Here is a 24,738-nt window from a genome sequence, read left to right as displayed (position 1 = left end):
AAATCAACGGCACTCCACCCAGTGCCATCAACGGTTTTCGCATCTTCTTTGACAAGGCTGTCGAAACTTTCCCCCTCGTCTTCAGCCAATTCGCCACCAAACTCACTGCAATCCCAGATATCGTGGTATTCTTTCATCTGCACCCTCTGGAAATACTGTCCCTGGCGCCTTCTGAACGTCATTCAGTCTCCCGATTGGCCAAGAACAGATGAAGATGAAGCACGGGACCAACCTGTTCAGGAAGTTCTTCTTTGAGACGTTCCTCTGAATGAAAGAGAACACAGGGACGAAGATGGCGAATCTGAACGTCCCCACTGAGAAGGTTGTTGAGATGGTATTCTTGAAAGAAATTCAATTGTGGAAATGGCTAAATGTGTTGAACTTTATCATGAGGTATCTCGTGGCACGTTTCTGGATGATAGGACGGACAGAAATTAATTCACAATGTGACTTCTTGGACAGAGGTGTTCGCAGCAGGGCCGGCAAACTTCCTAGTCCGTGCATGATAGCACTGACAGAATAGTGCCCTGATCAACGCGGTGGTATTCATGACTTGGGGATGGATGTCGGAGATATTGAAAAGCGAGCTTATCTGTGCCAGGGGCAGCAGAAAGGGAACATCCAATGCGAAGGACTTTCGTAAAGGATGTTGTAGAATGGACAGTTGAAATGGTGGACGATAGCCATGTGCTGGTGCGCCGGGACACCCTTGACGTTGTAAAAGAGCCAATCAGCGGCCGCCGGTAAGACGGCGCAGGAGCGGAGGGAATCCAGTCTTGGCAGGTCTAAGCCACTCCCCACATGTCGACGTATGAATATTACAGATACACTCGCAGTACATTGGTCCGAACCAGGGCAGACGAACCAGCTCGCCAGAGCTTCAGAACCTACTAACTTAAAGTACCAGATCTCCGTCTCGTTTCGTTTTCCAGTTTCTCACAATACCGCATCTGACGCCGACTCCCATTCGGTAAAACAAGTGTTCCTTCTGGTCCTCGATCAGCCGCCAATTTTGGAGATTTAACTTCCTCAGTCAGTGAGGCATTTATGCAACCCTCTGCGACAGAGTACCTCTGTCCCCGGATCGGCCAATGACTTCCAGCTTTCTCTGGACATGGGGTTGTGGTACTTGATTTCCTGGACATTGCTTCATCACAGCGCATCGGCGAAATGTTATCTTAACACAATCGAGGTCTTGATATGGAGCTGCTAACAGAAACCGGAAAGCCGATCACATTCTATCATGCCTTTGCCAGCAAAACTTAGCTTTTGGCCCCGGTTGCGACGTAAGTATAACCGTCGCAATGTCGATTGGCCTCGTGGGGCCTTGGCTCCTTGGGTTCTCATCGAGATTTATTTGCATGATCTTGTTTGTTTGCGTTCCACAACCCACACTGTCTTCTCAGACAAATAAATATTTGGAGCTGCCCTCTTCGCGCTTCACTCTTTCTCTAACGACGTTCGGATTTGTACTTCTTTTAGTACCGATTTCACTTTATAATTCCCTGGAGTTTTACGGTAGACTTTCGACAACAATCACTTCTTTGAAAAGAACAATACTCTAAAGGTTACAAAGGGGGAAAAACGGGCACTATGTGGAAGCCACCGATAAATTTTATCACTCTGCATTGTGAGTTTCATACCTGCAGGCTGCGTCCCTTCACAAGCCTCCGTATTGACCACAATTTGCCAGATGCGTACATTCTCAGCTTGGGACTTTTGGGATTCATAATCATTTACCCTTATGGCAACCTGGCGGCCGTCGATGCCTATTTCTTCGGCGTCAGCGCGTCGACAGAATCAGGTCTCAACACGTGAGCGCTCATTGACCAGTCGAGCTGCAAGAATATTCGCCTACTGATCTCCATTAGGGTTGATGTCAAGGCCCTCAAGACATACCAACAACTTGTGATCTACTTCAGTCCCATTCTGGGCAATCTCGGTTTCGTCAATATCATCGTGGTTGTTGTCCGATTACGCTGGTTTGAAAAGAAGTTTAAAAATATCGGTAAGTCTACGTCCATCATAAGTCGAATGACTTCAAAATACTGATGAAACCGATGGCTAGCTCGGATCCAACTTCGAAACAGACCCAACCGTAGCCACGGTGATGATCCTGGAGCCAGACCAGCTGCCAGAAAAGACAGGCCAGATCAGACTCGAGAGCACAAAGCTCGGGAATTGCCTGTTGAAGAGAATTCCAGATTCCAACGGTAAGTATTATCCTAACTATTCTGAACGGCCACTGATAGTTGTTGACTCAGAGCTACCGCCACCGGCCAAACTGAGGAAGTCAAAGCCGAAGATGCCCTCAACCCACAGAAATCACCCCCACAGATTACCTTCGCACCAGACAGCCGCAAAGTATCCGAAAAGGCTTTGTACGTTCCACCACCACACGAACGCGAAAATGGTAGGAGACCGGATTTTCAATTTGATCGATAGCGAGAAAGCGCTGACAAAAGTTGATAGGACATCCATTCGTGGACGTTGAAAAGGATCCCGCCCGATCCAATGCCACAACACTGGGTCGAATCACCTCACGAGATGACTCTGATGATGAGGACGGCATCACACCGGCCGCTCCCGCCCACCGCCATGGTCTGTACATGACGTATACCAAGTCTCTTGAACGTGTTGCCTCTTCCATGTTTGTCCTAGGAGCGACACCATCGCAGTCGAAGGCAAGACCTAGCTCACCCGCTCAGATCAAGGCATTGTCGCAAGCGATCGAAGGGGGCGATGATCTCCATCTTTCCGCCGAAGAACGTGATGCTCTTGGTGGCATTGAGTATCGGGCTCTCAAGTTGCTGTTCAGAATCATCGTCGGTGAGCAGACCCATTCTTTCCTTTTAGTTGTCCGTATATCATCGCTCATGACTACAACTCCAGCATATTTCTTCGGTCTTCACCTCTTCGGTGCAATTTCTTTGGCTGGCTGGATCGAAACGGCTCCGGCCAAGTACCGCGAATATATTGCGTCGCAGGGCCAGAACAAAACCTGGTGGTAAGTTTGAATACAGGGGTCAAGCAAGAGTCCATACCAGTTCCGGAGGTTCCATTTCTCATTTTAATTGATTAGGGCATTTTACTCGGGAGCAACGATGGTCAACAATCTCGGCTTCACACTGACGCCGGATTCAATGTCCTCATTCCAAGACGCCACGTTTCCCATGCTCCTCATGACCTTCTTGGCCTTTGCAGGCAATACGTGCTACCCCGTCTTCTTGCGCTTGGTCATCTGGACCACGTCAAAGTTGGCGCCGAAGAACTCGTCCATGCAGGAGCCGTTGGCTTTCCTGCTCGATCACCCTCGACGCTGTTACACTTTGCTTTTTCCTAGCCGTCCGACCTGGATCCTCTTCGGCATTTTGTTTGTCCTGAACTTCATTGACGTCATGTTAATTATCGTCCTGGACTTGGACAATCCGGCTATTAACAATTTGGCCATTGGCCCGAGAATTTTAGCAGCCTTGTTTCAGGCAGCGTCTTCCCGCCACACGGGGACGTCTGTCTTCAACCTCGCGGACGTTAATCCCGCTGTGCAATTCTCTCTGTTGGCCATGATGTACATTGCAGTGTTTCCCATCGCCATCAGCATTCGCGCATCCAATGTGTATGAAGAGCGCTCCCTGGGCGTGTACCACTCGAAAGAGCACGAGATGGATGAGAACAACGGGAGATCCTATGTTCTCACCCATCTACGGAATCAACTGAGTTTCGATTTGTGGTACATCTTCTTGGGCGTCTTCTGCATTTCGATCGCAGAGTCCGAGAAGATCATGGACCCAGCGAATCCAGTAGGTTTCTTTTCCCTCTGTGGTTCTTATGTTATTCGCCCTTGCATAACATAGAGCACCTTTTCGTTGACATTTCTTCTCCCAGGCTTTCTCAGTATTCCCAGTTATCTTTGAGGTCGTGTCAGCATAGTAAGTTTACAGTCTGTCCGCTGAACAAGCTTCCCTGGCCTGGCTATATCATCCTAACAATCATCTCCCTTCTAGCGGGAACGTGGGCCTTTCACTCGGCCATCCCACTGTTCTCACATCTTTGTGTGGGAAATTCACCACTTTCAGCAAGGTCGTTATTTGCAGCATGATGATTCGAGGCCGTCATCGTGTGCTGCCCTATCAGCTTGATCGAGCCATTGTCCTGCCGAGTGACCGGATCGATGAAAAATCTGGGGAGGAGCTGGGCAAATGCAGTCCCTCGAACGTCCATGTGGCGCACATGGTGAAGATCAGGCGACCTCACACGAAGTGAGCCCGCAATCTCGGATCGGGCTCCTGTTTCACCAATACAGCAACAAGAGCGATGCTGAGCTTTGTCTGCCCGATGTTCGTCGCATATCCGGGGAAACTGCAGATTAGCCGTAAGTGTCCGAGCAACGTTCCATATTATGAGGTAGACACACGTTCCAGCTCCAGCAATTGAAGGATAGAGGCAATTCTGAAACGAGCTCAAATGACATTTTCAAGAGCAACAACTTTCCGTCCTTTCTCATTATTCCTCCATCATACACTGCCAAATAAGTCGAGATTGTCGATAGGTAACGTCAATGATAGCGCCTGTGCCTCAGCCAGCACGGAATCGGCATCGTGCAAGAGCGAATCTTGACCTCCCGCGGCATACCAGGAATGGAGACGAGGAGGTTCCAGTCCAGCTGGACTCCAAATTGGAGGCAAAGAACGCGTGTCTAGAGGCGTGCCGGGTGTGGGTGTCATGTATCCGTTGCCTAAAATCGGTATCTCTACGCGCTCTCTCGACATGTATCGGTCAATTGGTACTGGTTTGGCGGCTGGAATTAATCCCGACGATCCACAAGGGCATTGACTTTCGGTAGACGCCACGATTTGGTCTACGTCGAATTGAACGGTGTGGGAAAGCCGTCTGATGAGCATCTTTGGTGGGGGAAGAGAAAGTTATCATCGGATACAACGCAATTGCGAGGGCGGTCGGATTGAAAGGTCTTGCATACCTTTATGATCAGAAGGCATTTGACGGCGCCATTGTCGAAACAGCGCATTGCAGCCAAAAGCCTGATGCCAAGTTCGCCCTTTCTCCACGCCTCACTCGGCCGAGCTGTACCATTGTGCGTGGCAATGAGAAAGAGAAGACACATCACCGCCAGGAAAAGAGTATAGATGGTACTCCACGATGCAGGGCATAGCAGGCCTCGCTGATGCATGGCCTCGGATCGAGTGATGGTCGTGGCTGCGACTTTCATACACGCCAATGCATGTTGTGATTGAGTCCTCGTGATGGCAGTGCCATTGGCCATTTGGACGAGATAGTGCAAGAACGGCTGGAAAAGAACCAATTGGCCGAAGTAGAAGGCCATTTCGAGTTCGTGTCTTAGGCTGTTACATTCGTCAATTGGCAGGAACAAGAGCGGAAAATGGGAAGAAGATCCTACATTGCTGAGGTCTCAGGCTTTTGAGGCATGGCGGGCAAACTGGACAAGGCTTTAGCCCACTTTCGAAACTCATCTTCAACGTCAGCCAATTTCTTGATGTCGACAGTGGTGACGTCGTGTTCTTTGCCTTTTTTGCCCTTTTGAATTTCTCGGACAAAAGTGGTTCGAAAGCCGGTGGCTGTCAGGAGCAGAAGCTCCAGGTGCTTTGCGGACGCGGAAAATTTGGCACGAGTTTCCGAAGCGGCGTCGGCGGTGGATGGACAGAGTGACTTGCCGTTACCGCCAGAGATGGGGCGGAGATCATTCATGATCGGAGGTTCGATGAAGTCGAGATTGATGAACGCCGGTACATCTAGGACGAGGCTCACGTACGTGTCAAATTGGAGGACAGCCAGAAACACTCGAGTCCTCGTATCTCGTTGTGCCGTGGACAACGGGACATCTCCCTCAATGTGCTTGTGCAGACCCAGTCTCATGGCTGAAGAACTGGCGATGCCAATGTAGGAGTGGGCAGCTGTCAGGCGTGACGTCGATACCAAAAACGTGATGAGACACAGCAGTGTTTGCAATGAAATGAGATCGGCGCATTGAGCGATGTCAAGATCTCTACGTGCCAGGAAGAAATGTCTTGCTCTTTTGAGATTGTCGATCAGCTTCACGGTTCATTCATTTCTGTTGCCGTGGCAAGTAGGTGGGCTGAGACTTACGCTTCGTTTGCAGTCTCTTCGCATCCATGTTGTTTGCGAGATCGAATGTCGAATAGCAGGCCTATACCCAGGACGGCGTGAAAGAGTGGCATGAAATTTTGACTGGAAGCACCAAATTGAAGTGCCGATTCGCCATAGAGACGGTGGACCATGTCTCGGAAGTCGACCTCGTGAAGGAACTGGATGAAGGGATGACACCTGGTAAAAACCACGTCAAGGAGACTCAAAGTGGTAGGCAGACTGGGGAGACTCTGAAAAATAGATTGATTATGGGTGATTGCTGCGGAATTCGGAACCGGGGCGTTGAATAAATTAGTCAGAAGATTGTGGGTTTCAGACATCATGGCTGGATTGTCCGGCACCCTCCGAAAAAGCTCAAGAGTACGGAGGATGAAAGAGACTCCCGAATAAGAGCCATAGAAACTGGTGTGCCATGGACCGTGGGCGATGCTCCGACCGGACCCTCCCATCATACTATTCAATCGAGAACCTTTCCCGCCTTCGTCGTCGGAGCTGGATCCAGCGTCGGATGACGTGGGCAGTGAAAGATCAAGCGTTTTGAGCACCGAGTCGAGATCGGCGGCCTGATTGGCTGAGTTCTGAGCCTTGAGGTTTTCGATCGATGAGCGGACCGATCGCAGACACGCTTCCAGCGTCCGAATTCTTTGCGTTGGAGTCTGTCGTGGCCTGCCTCCGGATTCGTATGAGCAAGCTTTGTTAGGTCAGCATTCGAGATCTGCGCTTCGGGGCCCCACCCAGAGCATTTCTAGATGCAATCCTTCTTACCATTTCGAGAGATTGAGCAGGGGTTGCAAGGTTGTGCGCCATCACATTTGATCTTTCGAAGCCGACATTCGTCACAGGCACGGGGCGCTCTTCGATGATATCCCTTTCGGTATGGTCTAGGAGTATCTCCGTTTCTTTGCTGCGATTCTCCGGCCATCAGGGTGAGCGGGCGGCATTTGGAGGGGAGTCGTTTTCTGGGATATCAGATCGTATCGTAGTTATCGAAGCGAGAGACCAAAAGGAGGGACGTTGAGCCTAAGGTGGTGATGAAGCTCGGCTCAAATGCCTGCCGCCAGCGCACGTGGCGGAAGTCACGTGGACAAATGGGCGTTCACGCTCCAAGTGGCTGTAGTCAGACTGCCTCCGAGCATACCTCCTGCTCGTGGCTTTTTACTATCCGCAAAACAATTTACTCTCCAGGCTAGACAGCCATGGGAACACGAAAAGAGACCACGGCTTGCATTTATGACGACAAGAAACCAAGAAGCGGCTAATTTCTCAACATTACTGACCGCAGGTGGGCATATCCTCGACCTCTGATTTACACACTGGACAATTCGCCCGAACCGACGTCAACCACTTTTCTACACATTTGGCATGAAACAAATGCCCACATTGCAGCACCCTCACTTGATTCTTGGGATGGAAAGAGTCTGTACATATCACACATTGGTCTTCATCGTCGTGAAATCCTTTCCCGTCGCTCTCGCCATCGTCCTTTCCATTTGATATAACTCTGGCTAATTCTTTCAAACCCTTCTGGCCTGGTCCTTCGGTGATATCCACCGACGACCGAAGAGGTGGCAATTCCAGGCTAACTTGCCGTCCAGGGTAGTCGACTGGAGTATCTCCCTGACCCCCTTCGCACTGTTCTCTTCTGCTTCCTGTCTTCTCGGAACCCTTCAGTCGCGCAGTCGCTTTCCAATCTCCATAACTCATCCTCGGAGCGATTTCGTCGAGTTCCTGAATCCGAATCCTCCTTATTTTGGGAGGCTTTCTCGCTCCTCGAGACCTGTCGGTCGTGTTCTGCTCTTCAACATCGTCCTGGCCAGGCTGCCTGCCTTGAAGTCGATGTGAAGCGTCTCTCGCTCGAATTTTCCTCTTGACAAGGATCCTGCTGTTGAGGCGTCAGAATGTGTTACTTGACTTCGAGGACGACGGGTCCATACAGCAGATTGAGACCGAAGATTATTGCGCCAACAACGATGAGAAAGAACACTGCCGGACTCAGATTTCCTCCATTGGTGGAGTTCTTGCCGTCGTCATCAGGCGGGGGTTCGGTGGATGCCATGCAAGGGATACGACGCCGGCACGGTCGAGCTTATATCTCATCAAAATATTCGATGCTCTAACCGTCGCGGACGGAATATGAAACACTAAAGGTCGTAGATCTGAAAGAAAGATGTGCGGAGAATTTTCCTGCGTACGACGGTTCTTGCCCGGTTGGATAGGGTGGAGTAAAAATGGCATGGTCGGCAAATCCACAACGTGCCATATATTCAAACTTCCTTCTCGCAACGCGGAACAATTGCTACCTAAGAATACACAGGCGCTCGCTTGATCCGTTGAGGACTTTGTGCCCAGTGTCTTCGATATACGTCAGGCCCCAAGGGGCCGGAAAGGCGGGCCAGACAACTGATACGCCAAGACATCGTCTCCGCCTCCCTTGTGGCGGGCCAAGACCACTACTGCAGCCGCTGGCATTACGTCCTTTGCACATCGCACCCAAGTCTCAAATGCCAAATCCTTCCACTGACAATATCAGAAGACACAGCCTCGATGAAAGGAGTAGTCTATATGGAACTTTATATACAAAACTTTTTTCCTCCCAAAGCTCTGAAAATTTCCCCATGGAAAAAGCTGGGTTTCTAGCCCTCCCACCTCGACGGGCACAGTCCATCCCGCTCGGGGAGACGGATCTGGGCGTTGAGCTTGGCACTGGGTTTTTGAAGCCCACCCGGAGCCAAGATTGAGTCAATCCTATTGATCTGAAGCTCGCCATGTCGTCTTTTACCCAATGGCCATTCCAAATTTCTGTTGGCCTGGTGGGATGAGGGGTCCAAGACTTCTCAGGCTTGCTCCTGCTATACGCAGGGATTATCTCTTTCAATGGGCAACCAGATCCAGGCATTCTTCATCATGTCCCACTCAGAGACCCACGACCGTGACTGGTGTCAAACCGATAAAACTATCTCACCGATAACTAAGGTTCCGGAACGGCCTAGGACACATGGTACATATTGTGGCCCCGTCCTCTTCCATGATAAATTCTTTTTCTCTCTTCATTGCACTTGGTCGGCCTTGAACGCGCGGCTACGGTCCTCACGATGGAGAACCACGTATCTGGGCAATCAAACAAGCCCCTTTCTAAACCCGCCCATGCTCTTGAGCGAGATGTCATCGTCGAGGAACTCCGCACTGCCTCAGTTGACGGATTGTCACCAGCTGAAGCTCAATCAAGACTGGGTGAATATGGTAGAAACGAATTGGATGACGGCCCCGGCGTGCAACCTCTGAAGATCTTGCTTCGACAGGTGGCCAATGCCATGATGCTGGTGTGTTTCTTGATTCTCCCCCCAACCTCCCAAATGGAATAGTCGCTAATTGTCGGTCAGGTCTTGATCATGGCGATGGCCGTCTCGTTTGGTATCAAATCATGGATTGAAGGAGGTGTGGTGGCCGGGGTCATTTCCCTCAATATTGTCGTGGGATTCTTCCAGGAATTCAACGCCGAAAAGACCATGGACTCTCTGCGCTCCCTTAGTTCTCCCACCGCCAATGTCGTTCGGGGAGGCGAAACCATTAACGTTCCAACCGCTGAATTGGTCCCCGGGGATATTGTGGAACTAAAGCTTGGTGACACTGTTCCAGCAGATTTAAGGTAACTCCTGTTCTGAGTGACATACTTTGAATTGGCGGCTAAGTTTCGCGCCAGACTGCTGGAATCACTTAATTTCGAGACTGATGAAGCTTTATTGACTGGAGAATCCCTCCCAATTGCAAAAGACGAGGAAGCCGTTTTCGATCCAGAAACGGGACCAGGAGATAGACTCAATGTGGCTTATAGCTCATCGACGGTCACAAAGGGACGGGCGCGTGGTATTGTGTACGCAACTGGGATGTATACAGAAATCGGATCAATTGCTGCGGCTCTCAGGAAAGGCACTTCTAAAGTTCGACCCGTCAAACGTCGTGCGGACGGCTCGGCACATCCCCTCCGATATGCAGAGTCCTGGACAATGACATTCGCCGATGCTGTTGGCCGATTCCTTGGTGTCAATGTTGGAACCCCGTTGCAAAAAAAGCTCTCCCGACTTGCAATGCTTCTCTTCGGAATTGCGGTGGTTTGCGCGATCATCGTCCTGGCGGCAAATGAGTTCTCAAATAACTCCGAGGTTATCATCTATGCTGTGGCGACCGGTCTATCTATGATTCCGGCTTCACTTATCGTCGTGCTCACCATTACGATGGCCGTTGGTACGAAGAGGATGGTGAAACGCCACGTTATTGTTCGGAAAATGGATGCTCTTGAAGCGCTCGGTGGAGTTACAGACATTTGCTCGGACAAGACTGGCACTTTGACTCAAGGAAAGATGGTGGCTCGAAAGTGCTGGATTCCAAGCCGAGGTGTATATTCAATCGGCGTGTCGAACGAACCATTCAATCCCACTCTGGGGGACCTCACGCACTATCCCGGAAAACCTGAAGATGGGGAGAAGGCCGGCGAAGAGAGGATTGCTGAATACAGCGCCGTGACGAAAGACAATCCGGAGCTGACAGCATTCCTGAGCGTTGCTTCACTCGCCAACCTGGCTCACGTACATTCCAACAAGGAAGGTGTCTGGCATGCTCGAGGCGACCCGACAGAGATTGCCCTCCAAGTGTTTGCTTCGCGATTCGATTTCAACCGCTCCAAATTTCTTGACGGGGAGAAGCCTCGTTTCAAGCAAGTCAGCGAATATCCTTTTGACTCGGACGTGAAACGAATGTCAGTCATCTTTGAGGACACCGAATCGAAAGATCAAATGGTCTACACCAAAGGTGCCGTCGAGCGCATTCTGGACCAATGCGTCACTCTCAGATGGTCTGTGGAAGATGAAGCCGAGGTCGAACTCGATGACAACAAGATGCAGATCATTCTCCGGAACATGGAAGCTCTAGCATCTCAAGGTCTTCGCGTTTTAGCCCTCGCTAGCCGTCCTTACGATCCACGAAGCGGTCGAAGAGCAAGTCGAGATGGACCACCTCCTCGGGAGGAAGTCGAGCGAAACCTTGTCTTCCGCGGTCTGATTGGCTTGTATGATCCTCCTCGCCCTGAGTCTGCAAATGCCGTCAAGAGGTGTCACCGGGCTGGGATCAAAGTCCACATGTTGACAGGAGACCATGCTGGTACTGCTCGTGCCATTGCCGTTCAAGTCGGCATCTTGCCAGACATGTCCAAAGTGAGCGCCCCAGTGGCCAAGAGCATGGTAATGACGGCCCAAGAATTCGATCGCCACACAGACGACGAATTGGATCAACTACCGGTGCTTCCTCTGGTGATTGCCCGATGCGCTCCCAATACCAAGGTTCGAATGATTGAGGCTTTGCGTCGACGAAACGCCTTTATGGCCATGGTAAGTTGAATACCACACATCTTTCCGAAGGAGCACAGCTAAGAAGGACCTCAGACTGGTGACGGAGTCAACGATTCACCGTCCTTGAAGATCGCCGATGTCGGTATCGCGATGGGTATGGCTGGATCCGACGTAGCCAAAGACGCCTCAGATATCGTGCTGACCGACGACAACTTCGCCTCGATCCTAAATGCCATTGAAGAAGGGCGCCGCATGTTCGACAATATTCAAAAATTTGTCTTGCACTTGCTCGCCGAAAACATCGCCCAGGCGTGCACCTTGCTTATAGGCCTGGCTTTCAAGGATGCCTCTGGCTTGTCTGTGTTCCCGCTAGCCCCGGTGGAAATCCTGTGGGTGATTATGATCACGTCCGGTATGCCGGATATGGGTTTGGGCATGGAAGTTGCCAGCCCTGATATTCTGGAACGGCCACCACAGAATCTCAAGCGCGGGGTATTCACACTGGAAGTCATGTTCGATATGCTAGCGTACGGTCTATGGATGAGCGCATTATGTCTATCGTCGTTCCTCCTCGTCGTGTACGGTTTTGGCGAAGGGAATCTCGGGTCCAACTGCAATGACTCATACTCGGAGCAATGCGACACGGTTTTCCGGGCTCGTGCAACTACATTCGTTAGTTTGACTTGGTTCGCCTTGTTCCTTGCATGGGAAATGGTTGATATGAGAAGAAGCTTTTTCCGGATGCAGCCTGGAAGTAAGCGATACTTCACACAATGGATATTCGACGTGTGGCGCAACAAGTTCCTCTTCTGGGCTATCATCGCAGGCTTTGTCACGATCTTCCCGACACTTTACATTCCGGTAAGTCTTACAGCCCATTCTCCCGTCCTACCGTGAGCGATCACTGACATGGATTCTAGGTCATCAACCACGATGTCTTCAAACATACCGGAATCTCCTGGGAATGGGGTATCGTCTTCGTTCAAGCGGCCTTGTTCTTCCTCGGTGCCGAGACCTGGAAATGGGGTAAGCGAGTCTATTTTAGACGCCGTGCGGCCAAGACAGGTAGCCGGCCCGAAGATCTGGAGAAGCGAGCCTTTGGCAGCTTCATGCAAGACAGTAGCAGTGAAGAAGAAGGAATTGGGAAGAACTAGATTTGATGCACGGTGTGAATTCAGCCCCAAGATCGGGTAAGCCAACGATTGATTGCACTCTGAAGCTACCGTGTTCAAAACAAGAAACAAAGATATGGGCATGTACTCCCACTAGCCAAACCAAGGCCGGTTCTCTGACGTCCGCTCTTCCCCAAAATCAACGACGGATCATGATCGAGAAGACAGTCCGGTCCCGAAATGGAACAAACACAAAACAACTTTCGAATGTCGTCCTGCCGCATCGATATGGCATGAGATATGACGTGACAGACAAAGCCTTGCCGATATATCAACGTCGCCTCATTTCGCAAGACGATATAAGAGTAACAATACCCTATGAATCAGATCAAAGTAGCAGTCAAGGGCCCGACGACATAATAAAAAAAATAGCACTTGCCGGTGCACGTGAAGTCATTCTCTTTGATTTCGCCGGTTCTCGTTCTGGTTTCTGTTACCTTGTCCTTGTCTACGCCTCCGGCTCCGATGCGAAGTTCACTTATCTTTATATGGAGAAACGTCATCAACAATACAGGCCCACGGGAGAAGCACAATCCGGCAAGCCACCAATGGCCGCTCTCGATCATCCCGTAGCCGAAAGATATAAGGAGAGGAACATCTCAGCCACCAAGACACTAGACACTCGATTCCTTGTTTTCTTCGGGTCCACTGCACGGGCCCACTGCACGGTTCCAAGAGAGATAGAATTTTTTTTTTTTTATATTATAATACCTAAAGAGTGAAATGCGAGTGCTGTTCGAAATGGAGAGTTTTGAACCGTAAAGAAAAAAGTATTGTATCCAGAAAGAGAGGTGGTACAGTGTGGTCCAGCAAAACAAGGAGGAGACGGGCTGTGACACAAGGATCGAAGACCAAAACTCAAAATGCAAAGATGTTGACCGGGAAATCCGCCTTCGATTTAGGCGGCCCGGCCGTCTTGGGTCTAGTCGCAGGCTTGGCGCCGCCGCTTTTGACGTCTACAAGAACCCTTCCTCCTTGTCGCGTTGATGCACTCATCGTGCGTCACACAGCACCGCCTGAAGCCTCTCCTGCCGCATCAGCCCCCCTCCTTCCAAATCTGCCTCGCCTCTCCAGAGCACTTTCTCAAATCTCGATCCTTACGGCCTCTGCACCCTCGACGCAGCCCGTTTCGGCCCACTTTATTGTTTTTCTAACAAGAGAGCAACTCTGAGAAGGATGCAACATTGCTAAGACAACTTCCTCACGTGGCGTCGCCAAGCCTCGTGCCACGTGATTGGCCAACATGACCCTCTTCGGTATCCCTCAGAATCGCGTCGTTTGAGGCGCTCGATTTCTACCACGCGGTTACGCCATGAGAATTCACTAGGGGCCGCGGACAGGATATTCCACTGGAGATAAAAGCGTAGCTTCTATATTTGCCAAGCCCTTGCATCACGTGATTGGCAACCCCCTCGGGATCCGGAAAATCAATAGTCCGGCAACTACCAAATCCTTTGCTCTGATTGACTAGCCCCATCGGATCCAGTCCACGGGCCAACCCCCAGGGGCACCTCGTATCACGTGATTAGCCGAGCCTCCCTGCTCCGGAAAATCTATAATACGAGTATTATGTAATACTGTGCTGACCCCATCGGATCCAATCCACGATCCATCCAGGAGTGGGTAGAGTGCCCTCGTATCCCGGAAAATCTATAATCCGACTCCTAATCACGTGCTCTAATTGGCTGACCCTATCGGATCCAATCCACGGCCCACCCAGGATTTCATACACTCTGTGCGGGCTGGGGACTAGCCAATTTCTGCGCGCTACCTCCGTTGTCCACCGGTTCATTTCATGTCCGGCTGCCAAATCCCTCGCCTTTATAAGACCGTTGCCCCTTTCGAGCCAACAAACAAGCCATCAAGAGCGTTTTCCTGAGTGTTTCTGTAGTACGAGTGAGGTAACACAGTTCCTGTCTCTTCACACACCGACATGCGCATCCGTCCTCTCGGGCCACGTAGACGGTCTCCCTGCTCCCCTCTCTAGACCAGCAGTCACCGCCGATACGCACCACGCCCCGCGAGTTCTCCCGCCCGTGGTATCGCCAGCGGGTCTCATTCGTTTCGCATTACCTAGCGAGGTCTCCCTCCTCTAGGCCGTCCATGTCTCGTCAGGAGGGGCTCTTGACCACGCCCGCACCGGCAGCGTGGTCGACCTCCTCTCACTAACCAAGCTTGTGTCCCCAGCTTCCAGTATGTCCTTCAGATGGCTTGTGTCTTTCAGTGAGCAATTTCTCTCTTGGACCACACGAAGGGGTGCCTGTACTCGAAGCTTAACAAGGTCTTCGAGGACTCCTTCCGACCGCCCGTGAAGAGGGTGCCTGTTCTCGAAGTTTAACAAGGTTCTTCACCCGCAGTCGAAGCTCGTCGAAACTATCCACATCAGTCTTAACAGGGCCTATCGTTCATATCAGTCACTAGCTCCCACTATCCTCGTATCACGCAAGCTAGGGGTGTCCTGTCACGTCGATAGAACGATATCACATCCGCTGGCTGATAGGACCAGCTTCGGGCCTGAGTACGAGTCAGGTATCGACGTGTCTGATGGTTTTCCTATCCCATATCCCCTTTTTTTTTTATTTGTGTGTGTGTTTCAGTTTGTTCCCAGCATGTAGATTTGCGATGGAGCTCCGCGAACTGCAGAGTTTCATCGTCGAGTTGTGTCGTTATCAAGCTGCTTCGTTATCAAGCTGCTTCGTTATCAAGCTGCTGCCGTCGTTGAGCTGCGGTCGCCGCTGTCGAGTGTTCGTACTCATTCTTCATGGGCCATGGACTGGATCTGACGGGGCGATATCGTACGGCACAGGACGCCGTCGGGGACCATCGATCTTCGCTAACGCTACGCTTTAAAAATGGGGAAAGTAGGGTCAGATCATGTGATCCAGGCTAACCTTTCCTTCTTGGAAGTTTGGACCGCGCCTCCGCCTTTGGGGAGAAAACAAACACTAGCGACACCTGTCAATTTACACCTCATCATCCCCTTAATGCGTGTTTTCTAACCTTGTAACTGTAAGCCAAATCTCTTTGATCACCCTCTTAATAACAGCAACCGTTCTTTGACAACAATTCGACCTATAACCAAGTATTTCCCTCGTGTCCAGATGCCACTAATCCGCTCCAGAATAGGCCGCTCTTTCGATGGATGATAAACCTAGGCGTCTCCGGGCCCGACCGGCAAAAGGGAAAGTTATCGACGCGACCGACACCGACAGCGTCGTGGACTCGGGTACCAAAAAGCGAAGAGCATCAGCTCACGAACCCTCCAGCACCGCGAAGAAAGCCCGCAAGAGGAAATCCTCACCACAGGATAAGGGTGCTGAAAATGTTAGCCCATCACTCCACAGGACACCCAGCACTAAGCGCATGGTCACTCATGCCAGCATGATAAACCAAGGGACCGTGGTATACGCTATGGACATGGAAGCACAAATTGTGGCTGAAGTAACGAGGAAGAATATCCCGTGGGACACATTCTGTTCGATATATCTTTCCGATTTCGATGCAAAACCTCAACAGGGGCTGGCTGTCAACTCTATGCGGAAGGTTGGCGAAGGTAATTGGGAAGAGCAACTGTTCTGGGGTCGACTGCGCCAGTTGCTTTCCGACGAGGTTCGTTATTCTGGGTGCGCTATTCGGGGTGCGCTTTCATACGTCTCTCAGTCCTCCGCTGACTTAGTGACCAGGCCCTTTGTGACCTCAAGCTATTTTATGGCGGTACTAAGACTCTACCTGATGCTAACAAGGGTAAGGAGGTGCCTTCTAAACCCGACTTCGTCCTCCACGTTGGTGAAGACTCTCCTACATGGGCGGATGTCGATCTTTTGTTCGAGCATACGCGAAGCCAAGAAGCGGTCACCAAGAAATTCTTACAGTGGCTACGTGGTGCCTGGAGTGTTTTCCACCATCAACCTTTCCGCCGTCACCTCTATGGGATCATGTTTATAAAACCTCGTGCCTATGTCTGCTACGCTGATCACGGCTGCGCCGTGTACTCCGAACCTCTCTATTTCGCGACGAACATTCAGCACGCTGAGTTTCTGGTGGACTTTCTTACATGGTTTATAGCAAATCCAGGGTACCGTGGAAGGGATCCGACAGTCAAAAAAGAAGAAGACTGGCTTCATATTCGTCATGCAGGGACAACATGGGCTGAACTGCCTAAAGGTGCGCTATGTTACCGCCCTTGCCTCGTCGGCAGAAATATCCGGGTCGCGCTGGTGGAGGACCAAGGTGCCAAATTTCCCGAGGAGAGGATGGTTATGAAAAGCACCTGGGAAGAGAAACTTCCACCGGAATCGTCACCGCCGTCGGAGGTGGAAGTTCTCGAAATTCTTCTCAAAGCAAACGTCCGAGGCCTTCCACAGCCCTATGCCTTGGAGAGCGCTATAGTGAGAGACGATGGCAGCTTGGAGGTAGAGACCCGCAGCTTCCCTGAAAACTGTGAGGTTGCACTTTCCGCACCAAATACGAACCTCATGGTGAAGATGCAGGCAAGCTACGTTTCTAGTCACACCTCGAAACCCTTAGCCCCCGGTGCCAATGTTGGCGAGCCTTTCGTACCCCGAGTCAAAATTCAAAGAGAACAATTTAATGAACCCCTTGAGGTCCGCAGGCGTCTTACCCGTGTTTTGATGTCATATTGTGTACCGTTGAAGGAAGCCATGCGCACTCGCGGCCCGGAATCACTCATGCGAATCATACGCGATGCTATGATCACATACTACGAGGCGTACAAACTTCCAAAGTTTGGTTTCATCCACGGCGGTGAGCACTGTATGAATGTTTATGTGCTAAGTGCTAATCAATTAAATAGATATCTCCATTGAGAACATCTTAGTTCCTATAGAAGGATGTGTACTCACTGGTGGCCTTACGCATAAGGATCGAAGCGGTACACTGATTGACTGGAACTTATGCTTTAACGCTCACGGAGCATCATCTAGCAGAGCTTTTAAAAGCGGTACTCCTGCCTTCATGGCGCCAGTTCTCCTAAAAGACAAGCAAATCCCTCGACGAACCTTGGGTCATGATATGGAATCATTCTTTGCAGTCATAATCTGGATAGCAACGCTCGATTTTCTCAACGAAGCCGCCTTTCGGGTTAAGCCTCTGGCTCTTGTGATGCTCGACAACAAGAAAACTCCGATGGACATTGTAAATGCTAAGGGAAATTGGTTCAAGCACCGGGAAGACTTCAAGGAGTCAGTAACTGATTACTTTGAGCGCCCATATCGCGATGATGTACAGTTTCTCAAGTGTTTACATCAGCTACGCGAAATCCTCTACCCCGTTCACTGGTCTGACTTGGACGTATTCCTGTCTAGCAGTTTTGAGGAAAAAGACAAAGAAGTGACGGAAGATGCTGATCCCATGAAGGAAGATCTGTTCCGGGAATGCATGAAGAAGATCGATGATTACCTACACGATACAAAGGGTCGTGATGAGATGGAGCGGATCGATTCTAACGCGCTAGCGCGACATACTCCGGAGAGTCTTAGCTGATTAACTTGACACTGGCGACTTGATACAACTTCGTATGCAAGGAAATTAGGTCTCAGAATCATGCTGCCACAGACTGGACTGACCCTCTATGGACGGGACGCAACGACTTCAGCATCTATGTTACCTCTAGTCGAAGTCCTCAGGCAGAAGCGGTGGCTTTAGAAGGCCAAACTACTCGACTCGAGACTGTGACAGTGGAATAGTCGGTGATTAGAGGTTGGTCAGGCGGTGGAGGGCGGGAGAGTAGCGGAAGGCGGGTTGTTGGGAGGCCTAAGTGTAGGCTCCGACTACATCAATATGAAGCAGGGAAGGAATGTCCGGGGAGCCAGGATAGAGAGAGACGAACATCGGGACTGAGATTCCATAGCGACGGCCCGAATTATTCCCGAACGGGAGTAGTAGAGAGTCTTGATATCTTCCCAATCCAGTTCCATTTTATCATTATCGTTGTCCTCATCATTCTCCCATCCAAGGTAGTGCTCTCTTTATTTAATTCGATCGGTCACCTTGTACACCAAGGCAGCCGGCCTCGTTGCTGTGTACGCAGAGAGAAGAAGCAAGAGAGCGAGCTGGAGTCGTTGTCGTTCGACCGGGAAGACCGATGTGTCTAGAACCCAGTGATGGAGGACAAGAAACACGTCGTCTACGTCCATGACTGGCTTTTCCCGCACGGATGAACACATCTTTGCTCTTACGTCGCGGACCTCCTCCATGACTTTAGCATGTAAACTCTTCCCAACCGACTTTCGGTACAACATACACCACACTCTCCAGTATTCATCCAAAGTGCTTCTCTTCCGGACTTTGGGATAAACGTCCAGTATCCACTTGAGGAAGGTCATGATATCTTCTTTGGTGACGTGTACAAGGAAGCGAAGCCTGTCTTCTTCTAGAAAATGACAATGACTGGTCGTGCCATCAGCAATGCCTCCCTCGAGTAGGTCCATATAGTACACGCCCTTACCGTGTCCACTTCTTCATCACTCCCCAAATATTTTTTTTCGTGGAGTCCGCATGTGCCTTCTTTACAGTACCCTTCTCAACAAGTTGTCGGCGATGCCGTCGGTAATGCTCGGGCGAGTATTGGGGTATTGGTCTCCGATTGAGATTCCGCACGACCATGCTGGATCCACAAAAGCCCTCTCCCCTTCAACTTCTTGAGTTGTAGACGACATGAAGCAGTCACTTGCACGAATAATGGCGAGACCAGAAAAGGAATGTCTCAGAAAAGGGAAAGAAACAGTGCTCTCGGGCAGCTGGTTTGAATGCGGCCTAGGTGGACCGGAGTGAATGGAGGAGAAGACATGGGAGATGGGACTCGGTGCGGCAAGTCATTTGGTTAATAACACGCTGTGTCTCGGTCGCGGTATCAGGAAATCCGAAGGGACCCTCCCTGTACGTTCTTGAGGCGCCATGGTTCAGGCTGTGCAGCCAAAGGCATCTGTTTATAGAAGGAGTTGGCGTTTCCCTCACTTTTTGCAAATGGGACAATTTTTGGACCCCTTGATGCTGTGTGCGAGGGGAAGTTGCTGCTGTGGAGCGAAGGTTAGTGGTCTTGGCATCGAGGGAAGAATGCCTTCAAAAGCGGCGGCAACGACCGCCAAATTTAGCGGGAAATTTCCCTGCAACCTGTGTTATGATGTAGAGATGCTTTGAATAGCAGGCAATGGATTTGAAAGGGCCAAGTCTTCATTTTGGGTAAATGGACATCATCAACTTACTTCGGGGGTATCATATGCTGTTTCTCGTGTCTCTTCGTCGTCTTCTCCTGCTACGGCAGGTGCGATGTTCATCTGACGATGCTCATCTCAAGCCAATCTGGCGTGAGTCAAGGACAGCCATCACCATCACTGTACCTTGGCTTGTCCTTGTTCCAGTATCATGATAGGAACGGGGAAAAAAATCCCTCCCAGATGGTGGATGAACGCCTTGCTATGCCCATGCCCATGTCTCGTATCCGTGCCTAAACTGTAGGATTTGTATGCATGCTGGCTGGCTGTAATGCAAATGCCCTCTTTCTCATTTTCCCGTTATCCATTTTTCTCGTCTTCGTCCAGCGTGTTTCAGTTCCTGTGTCTATTGGGCATTGTTTCTTCGGTTCCTCCTTCAATCATAACCTCATATCAGTCTTAGTCCCTTTGTCCCTCTGTTTTTCGTAACTCGTCTATCATTTTTCCCCGCCACATGCCGACTCATTTTGAGGACGACCAAAACCTCCAGGGTCCACTGAACCAGGAGGATTTCTTATCCCAATTCCAATCTCCTTTGGTGGCAGACTGTAAATCATCCACATTCAAATAATCCACCCCTTCCTTGGCTAGTGTCCGCCAGAGATAATTCCTCATCCCCCGAGGCCAACTTGGTATGCTCCAGTATCTGACCTTGAGGCCGCGAGCGTGGGCTCCGGCGACTTGTTTGCGAATTCTTTCAATTTGCCCGCGCGAGAGACGACCACGCCAGGGCCAACCAACAGCGCTGCTGAAAGAGACAGATGCGTAATAGGAATTGGCGGGGGAGTAGATGGCCGGATTGGTTGGAGCCGCTCCCGAAAGACCCTGGCCTTGATTTTCACTCCTTTTCCTCCTTGAGCTGCTGTAATGGGCGTCATCACCACCGTCAAGACGGGCACTTTCGGTCGCAGTTGTGTCGGATAGCTTCTCCATCAAACCCAAGGGCGCGTCGAAGAAGATATCTCGATAGTTTTGGTTTGCCACCACTTCATTGAACGGAGCATTTCCTGTGACCACAACGGTGATGGGTCCTTCAACGACACTAGTGCCATTGAAATAGGTCAGGAAATTCTTTCGGCGGAGAGGATCAAGTTGCTTGACGACATGTGGCCAAATTGCGTGACCCTCATTTTTGAAATCGATTAAAAGGACCAGGGACTGGGCTGGTTTGGTGTCAAAAACACCATTTCGCGGAACATCCAGAGTCGGGTGAAAAGACGTCAGAGGATTCTGCTGCTCTAGAATCTTGACCAGGGGATTAATGTAAAGACTGCGAAGAGTTCTCTCGGATGTCAAGCTGGCGATTGAATGTCCAACGTATAGTTCTGAATCGTATAGCCAAACATCAGCCTCGACACCGGTACAGCCAGCGTCGAGAGCGGAGAACAGTGGTTCTTTGCGCCAATAGTCATTGTGAGAATGGCAAGCGACAGGATGAATATCGGCGGAGAAATCGGTGGGCCAGTGACCGAGCTCTTGGGGAAGTCTTCCTGATGATTTCACGGCATCGAATTCGTCGTCGGCGTCATCGGGAAAGAAGGAAGTAAGGAGACCGCATAGCAGAGCGATGAATTCGAGAAGTCCTCTGCGAGTAATGGTCAGAACAATTCGCCGCACCAATGTGGCAGATATTTTCTTACAGCAGCATGAGCGAAAATGCCAGCCAGCGCAGGACTTTCTTCAACGCAGTGGGTCGATGGGAGGTGTTCAACGGACCCCGCCGGACGATGTGGTCTTTATGCACCACAATGCGACGGCCACCAGGAAACAAATTCAAGGAAAGTATGTCTGGCCATCGCCATCTGGAGGAGGAAAATCGAGGCGCAAGATGGTCAAAGGAAGAGGCCGGTTCGGAGGCCGGAGAGCAGGTGACCGTGGGTATTTTGGCGGTGTCGGTACTGGCGGCAGATGGGTCGCTATATTCCCCATCTTCAAGGTCAGGACTTTTCAGAAAGGCCTGTTCCTGCGTCAAGAAAGGTACGCGTTCAGCTTCAGAGGATGATTCGTGGGTAAGAGGAATATCTCTGTCATTGCTGCGGAAGGGTCGGATGCCCTTGACAGAATTCACAGGCATGTTGTGCACAAGCCTGAGGTGCGGGAGGGGCAGCCACAGGTGGGAAACCAGAGGGTTGGCCGCTGCCCGCTGAGGGGTCAGAATCGGGAAGTCAGGAATAGGCTTGTACGGATTTGAGGGCGTGGGAGATGTGGGACAAGCCGAGGTGATTCTATTGCATGACGGACTTGGGGGTTTTGATTGAGTGATTGCTTGCAATTGCTGAGGTCAGCAGGCGGCCGGCAGTGACTTGTGAGGGCAGAGAGGATGGGCAGCGATAGGCTGGAGAGCTCGCTGGGGGTAGCTCGAAATAGGACAGAGGAATCGGTTTGTGGCCGATGGATGGTCGATGGTGACCAAGGAAAAAGAGAGAGGGAGGTAAAAAAAATGAGAATTGACGGAACGGGGAGGTTGACGGTTGCTCTTTAACCGTGAGAAAATAGTTGGTTAATGCTGGAGTCAGTGCGGCCCGTAGCAAAGAGTAGCAAGTGCATTTAGACGCTTGTTGGCGGGACGGGCAGAAATATAGCTGCAGTGCTTCTTCTATCGCTGTTCTGGGAGCTCTACTAGTAGTTCTGGGGGAGTTAAATTGTTGTACCAAATTCACCACGTTGTCGCCGTCTTCCTCCCACATGGTCTCTTCTTACTTCCCCCATTGGATCAATTGTTTTTCCAGCCCGATGCCCTTCCTCTGGCCTGTTCCTCGTCAACACCGTCGAAAAGATATCACCCGCCACACCAGACACCTGAGATGCTCCGTAAATGGGGGGTCATTTGAGATAGATCGTCCGCACCTCCATCTCTCATTCACCAATCCTTCCGTCTCGTGGTCTAGATCGTCCAGGTCCTTCTGCCGCCGCTGCGGTCAACGTTCACCAACAATTCACCCTCGGCCATTCCAACCCACTTCATTCCTTCGTGTATTTCCGGTCAGGCTCTATTTTTCTACCTTCCTCCCCGCCATCGTATATCGGTCTCATTTTTCCGTCGAGTGTCGTAACTCTGCTTGGCTATGCGACACTGCTCGATGGATCTCTTCTTGGTCGCTTTTTCGTCTCGCGAATTCTTTTCGCGATCCTGCCCGCACCAGTCGGAGGACAGACCCCACAAAAGCTCCAAACTGCACTGCTATGAGTTGGTCGTCCACCTCTTCATCTCTGGTCGCTCCCATTTTACCTCATATAACCTCATATAACCACTGACCGGCATATGACCTTTCGAAATCTGACACGGCAATCCTGATAAGCCACAATTCGGTTGTCTCAGCCCATACTCTCAGGTCTCTCAGAATTGACCATGTGATACTGGCCAAGAAAGGCGAGGTTGAAACTCCCCCACCATTATATCTGTGCAAATCACTGGGTTTTTCCCCCACACGTGCGATCCCTTTCCCTCGTCGTTGTCATTCTGTCGTCCTCGCCTGGATATTGTATCGATCCAAGCAGTGACCTGACGACAAATGAAACGGGTAGTGTCCTACTCGTGCTGGTAACCCTCTTCCAGACAGGACAGGCACCAGTGTTGCGAGAAGCGCTCCGATGAACTACAGAAACAGGGGCAGAAACACCGGAATGGCGAATGGCCAGTGATACCGTATCTGCCGTTCGAACACTGTCACGGGGACCGTCTTCCTCATTACGCTCCTGGAGATTGGTCGGCAAAGCAGAGCCAGATCCCCCAGTTGTGCGTCCTAACCAGCATATTCGTCGCCAAATCCGGGCACCTGAAATGCGGTATCTTCCTCGTCGCGGTCGCAGCAACTCGAGAGATCTCTCCATCGAGCATACATGGCCATGTTGGTCCTCCCCATATAGTTCGCCACGTCCCCGGAGGTTGAAGCAAGCTGATAAACTCCGGCTAAGACGTCAGTCAACCCGTCTGCTGCTGGTAGGATTCCTCACCCGGACCGCTTGCTGGTCAGAAATCCTCCATATCCTGGCAAATATAGACATGGTGACCGAACAGTCGAAAGATTGACTGATCTCTCTAGCCCTGGTGTGATCAAACCCCGAACTGGGGTACGTCAGCCAACTCGAAACCTGGCATCTCTATTCCTCAGAGCGGCATCGATTCCTTTTCTTCATAGGCCTTTTTAGTCACATTCACCACTGTTAGGACATTGAGCGTGTTTCCAGCCAGTTCCGTGGCATTGTATTGGAACTGCACTTCTTTGGTGCTTGCTTTTATTGCACTGGCGTAGCTGTACACCGTCTGCGTCCATCATGTCTCCGGCTCAAATACTAAACTTTTGATTCGTCTCGACGCTGGGCAGCTCCAAAGATCGTCCCGCACTCCACATGAATATTGGGAAAGTGGGCCACGTCCGCACCTCCACCACCCGCGCAGATCATGAAGATATCTGTGTGGTTCTCACCAGGAATCCCGAGCGGGCTCGAATAATTGGTGACATTGACGTATGGGTATTCTGTTTTCAAGTGGGCAAACCCTCCATTGTCGACCAGAGAAATGTTCGTCAGGGTGTTGCAGTAAAGGCCTTCACATGGTGCTTCGAACCCCACTAGAATATTTGTCAACACAGGCGGTCCCAGGCTCGATCCAAAGGAGGTCCTCTCTCTATTCCGCCCCAAGGGGCAGCCCAAGAGGAACGGTATGGTCTCGAAAGTCAATGCCTCCAGTCACAGCATCGATGACATGCCCCTCCACTGGCTCGACGGAGTCATTCAGTGCAAGACTGGACAGATAGTGAGAGGCATCCACAGTATAACTAGTCTCGATTCAGAACCCCTTCTTGAGTCTGGAAGGAATACTGCCGCGACTGAATGTCGAAGAAACTG

General features: G+C 50.9%; 7 protein-coding genes across 7 annotated transcripts; 3 read left to right on the top strand and 4 right to left on the bottom strand.

The window, feature by feature from the left end:
* Positions 1–1,593: 1,593 nt before the first annotated feature.
* Z518_02995 (uncharacterized protein) lies at positions 1,594–4,263 on the top strand (the record flags this gene model as incomplete). The annotated part of the gene is made up of 10 exons (XM_013420021.1): positions 1,594–1,630; positions 1,694–1,814; positions 1,872–2,008; positions 2,069–2,213; positions 2,265–2,413; positions 2,473–2,829; positions 2,893–3,007; positions 3,083–3,800; positions 3,886–3,929; positions 4,005–4,263. The coding sequence occupies 10 exons, from the start codon at positions 1,594–1,596 to the stop codon at positions 4,261–4,263; spliced, it is 2,082 nt and encodes a 693-aa protein (XP_013275475.1).
* Positions 4,264–4,514: 251 nt separating this feature from the next.
* Positions 4,515–7,066, bottom strand: Z518_02994 (uncharacterized protein; the record flags this gene model as incomplete). The annotated part of the gene is made up of 5 exons (XM_013420020.1): positions 4,515–4,901; positions 4,979–5,360; positions 5,417–6,049; positions 6,124–6,835; positions 6,910–7,066. 5 exons carry the CDS (start codon positions 7,064–7,066, stop codon positions 4,515–4,517), a joined length of 2,271 nt encoding a protein of 756 aa, XP_013275474.1.
* Positions 7,067–7,413: 347 nt separating this feature from the next.
* Positions 7,414–8,200, bottom strand: Z518_02993 (uncharacterized protein; the record flags this gene model as incomplete). The annotated part of the gene is made up of 2 exons (XM_013420019.1): positions 7,414–8,026; positions 8,079–8,200. 2 exons carry the CDS (start codon positions 8,198–8,200, stop codon positions 7,414–7,416), a joined length of 735 nt encoding a protein of 244 aa, XP_013275473.1.
* Positions 8,201–9,236: 1,036 nt separating this feature from the next.
* On the top strand, positions 9,237–12,640 carry Z518_02992 (potassium/sodium efflux P-type ATPase, fungal-type; the record flags this gene model as incomplete). The annotated part of the gene is made up of 5 exons (XM_013420018.1): positions 9,237–9,464; positions 9,525–9,790; positions 9,845–11,525; positions 11,580–12,347; positions 12,407–12,640. 5 exons carry the CDS (start codon positions 9,237–9,239, stop codon positions 12,638–12,640), a joined length of 3,177 nt encoding a protein of 1,058 aa, XP_013275472.1.
* Positions 12,641–15,796: 3,156 nt separating this feature from the next.
* Positions 15,797–18,160, top strand: Z518_02991 (uncharacterized protein; the record flags this gene model as incomplete). Its single annotated transcript, XM_013420017.1, has 3 exons — positions 15,797–16,267; positions 16,342–17,422; positions 17,472–18,160. The coding sequence occupies 3 exons, from the start codon at positions 15,797–15,799 to the stop codon at positions 18,158–18,160; spliced, it is 2,241 nt and encodes a 746-aa protein (XP_013275471.1).
* A 485-nt stretch (positions 18,161–18,645) lies between these two features.
* Z518_02990 (uncharacterized protein) lies at positions 18,646–19,107 on the bottom strand (the record flags this gene model as incomplete). The annotated part of the gene is made up of 1 exon (XM_013420016.1): positions 18,646–19,107. The coding sequence occupies one exon, from the start codon at positions 19,105–19,107 to the stop codon at positions 18,646–18,648; it is 462 nt and encodes a 153-aa protein (XP_013275470.1).
* A 1,245-nt stretch (positions 19,108–20,352) lies between these two features.
* Positions 20,353–21,964, bottom strand: Z518_02989 (uncharacterized protein; the record flags this gene model as incomplete). The annotated part of the gene is made up of 2 exons (XM_013420015.1): positions 20,353–21,475; positions 21,531–21,964. 2 exons carry the CDS (start codon positions 21,962–21,964, stop codon positions 20,353–20,355), a joined length of 1,557 nt encoding a protein of 518 aa, XP_013275469.1.
* Between the last annotated feature and the right edge of the window lie 2,774 nt (positions 21,965–24,738).

Source organism: Rhinocladiella mackenziei (genome assembly GCF_000835555.1).
Source record: "Rhinocladiella mackenziei CBS 650.93 unplaced genomic scaffold supercont1.2, whole genome shotgun sequence".
In the NCBI taxonomy this organism is placed as follows: Eukaryota; Fungi; Ascomycota; class Eurotiomycetes; order Chaetothyriales; family Herpotrichiellaceae; genus Rhinocladiella; species Rhinocladiella mackenziei.
Note: the sequence above shows the minus strand (reverse complement) of the source record. Positions and strands in the feature narration are given on the sequence as shown.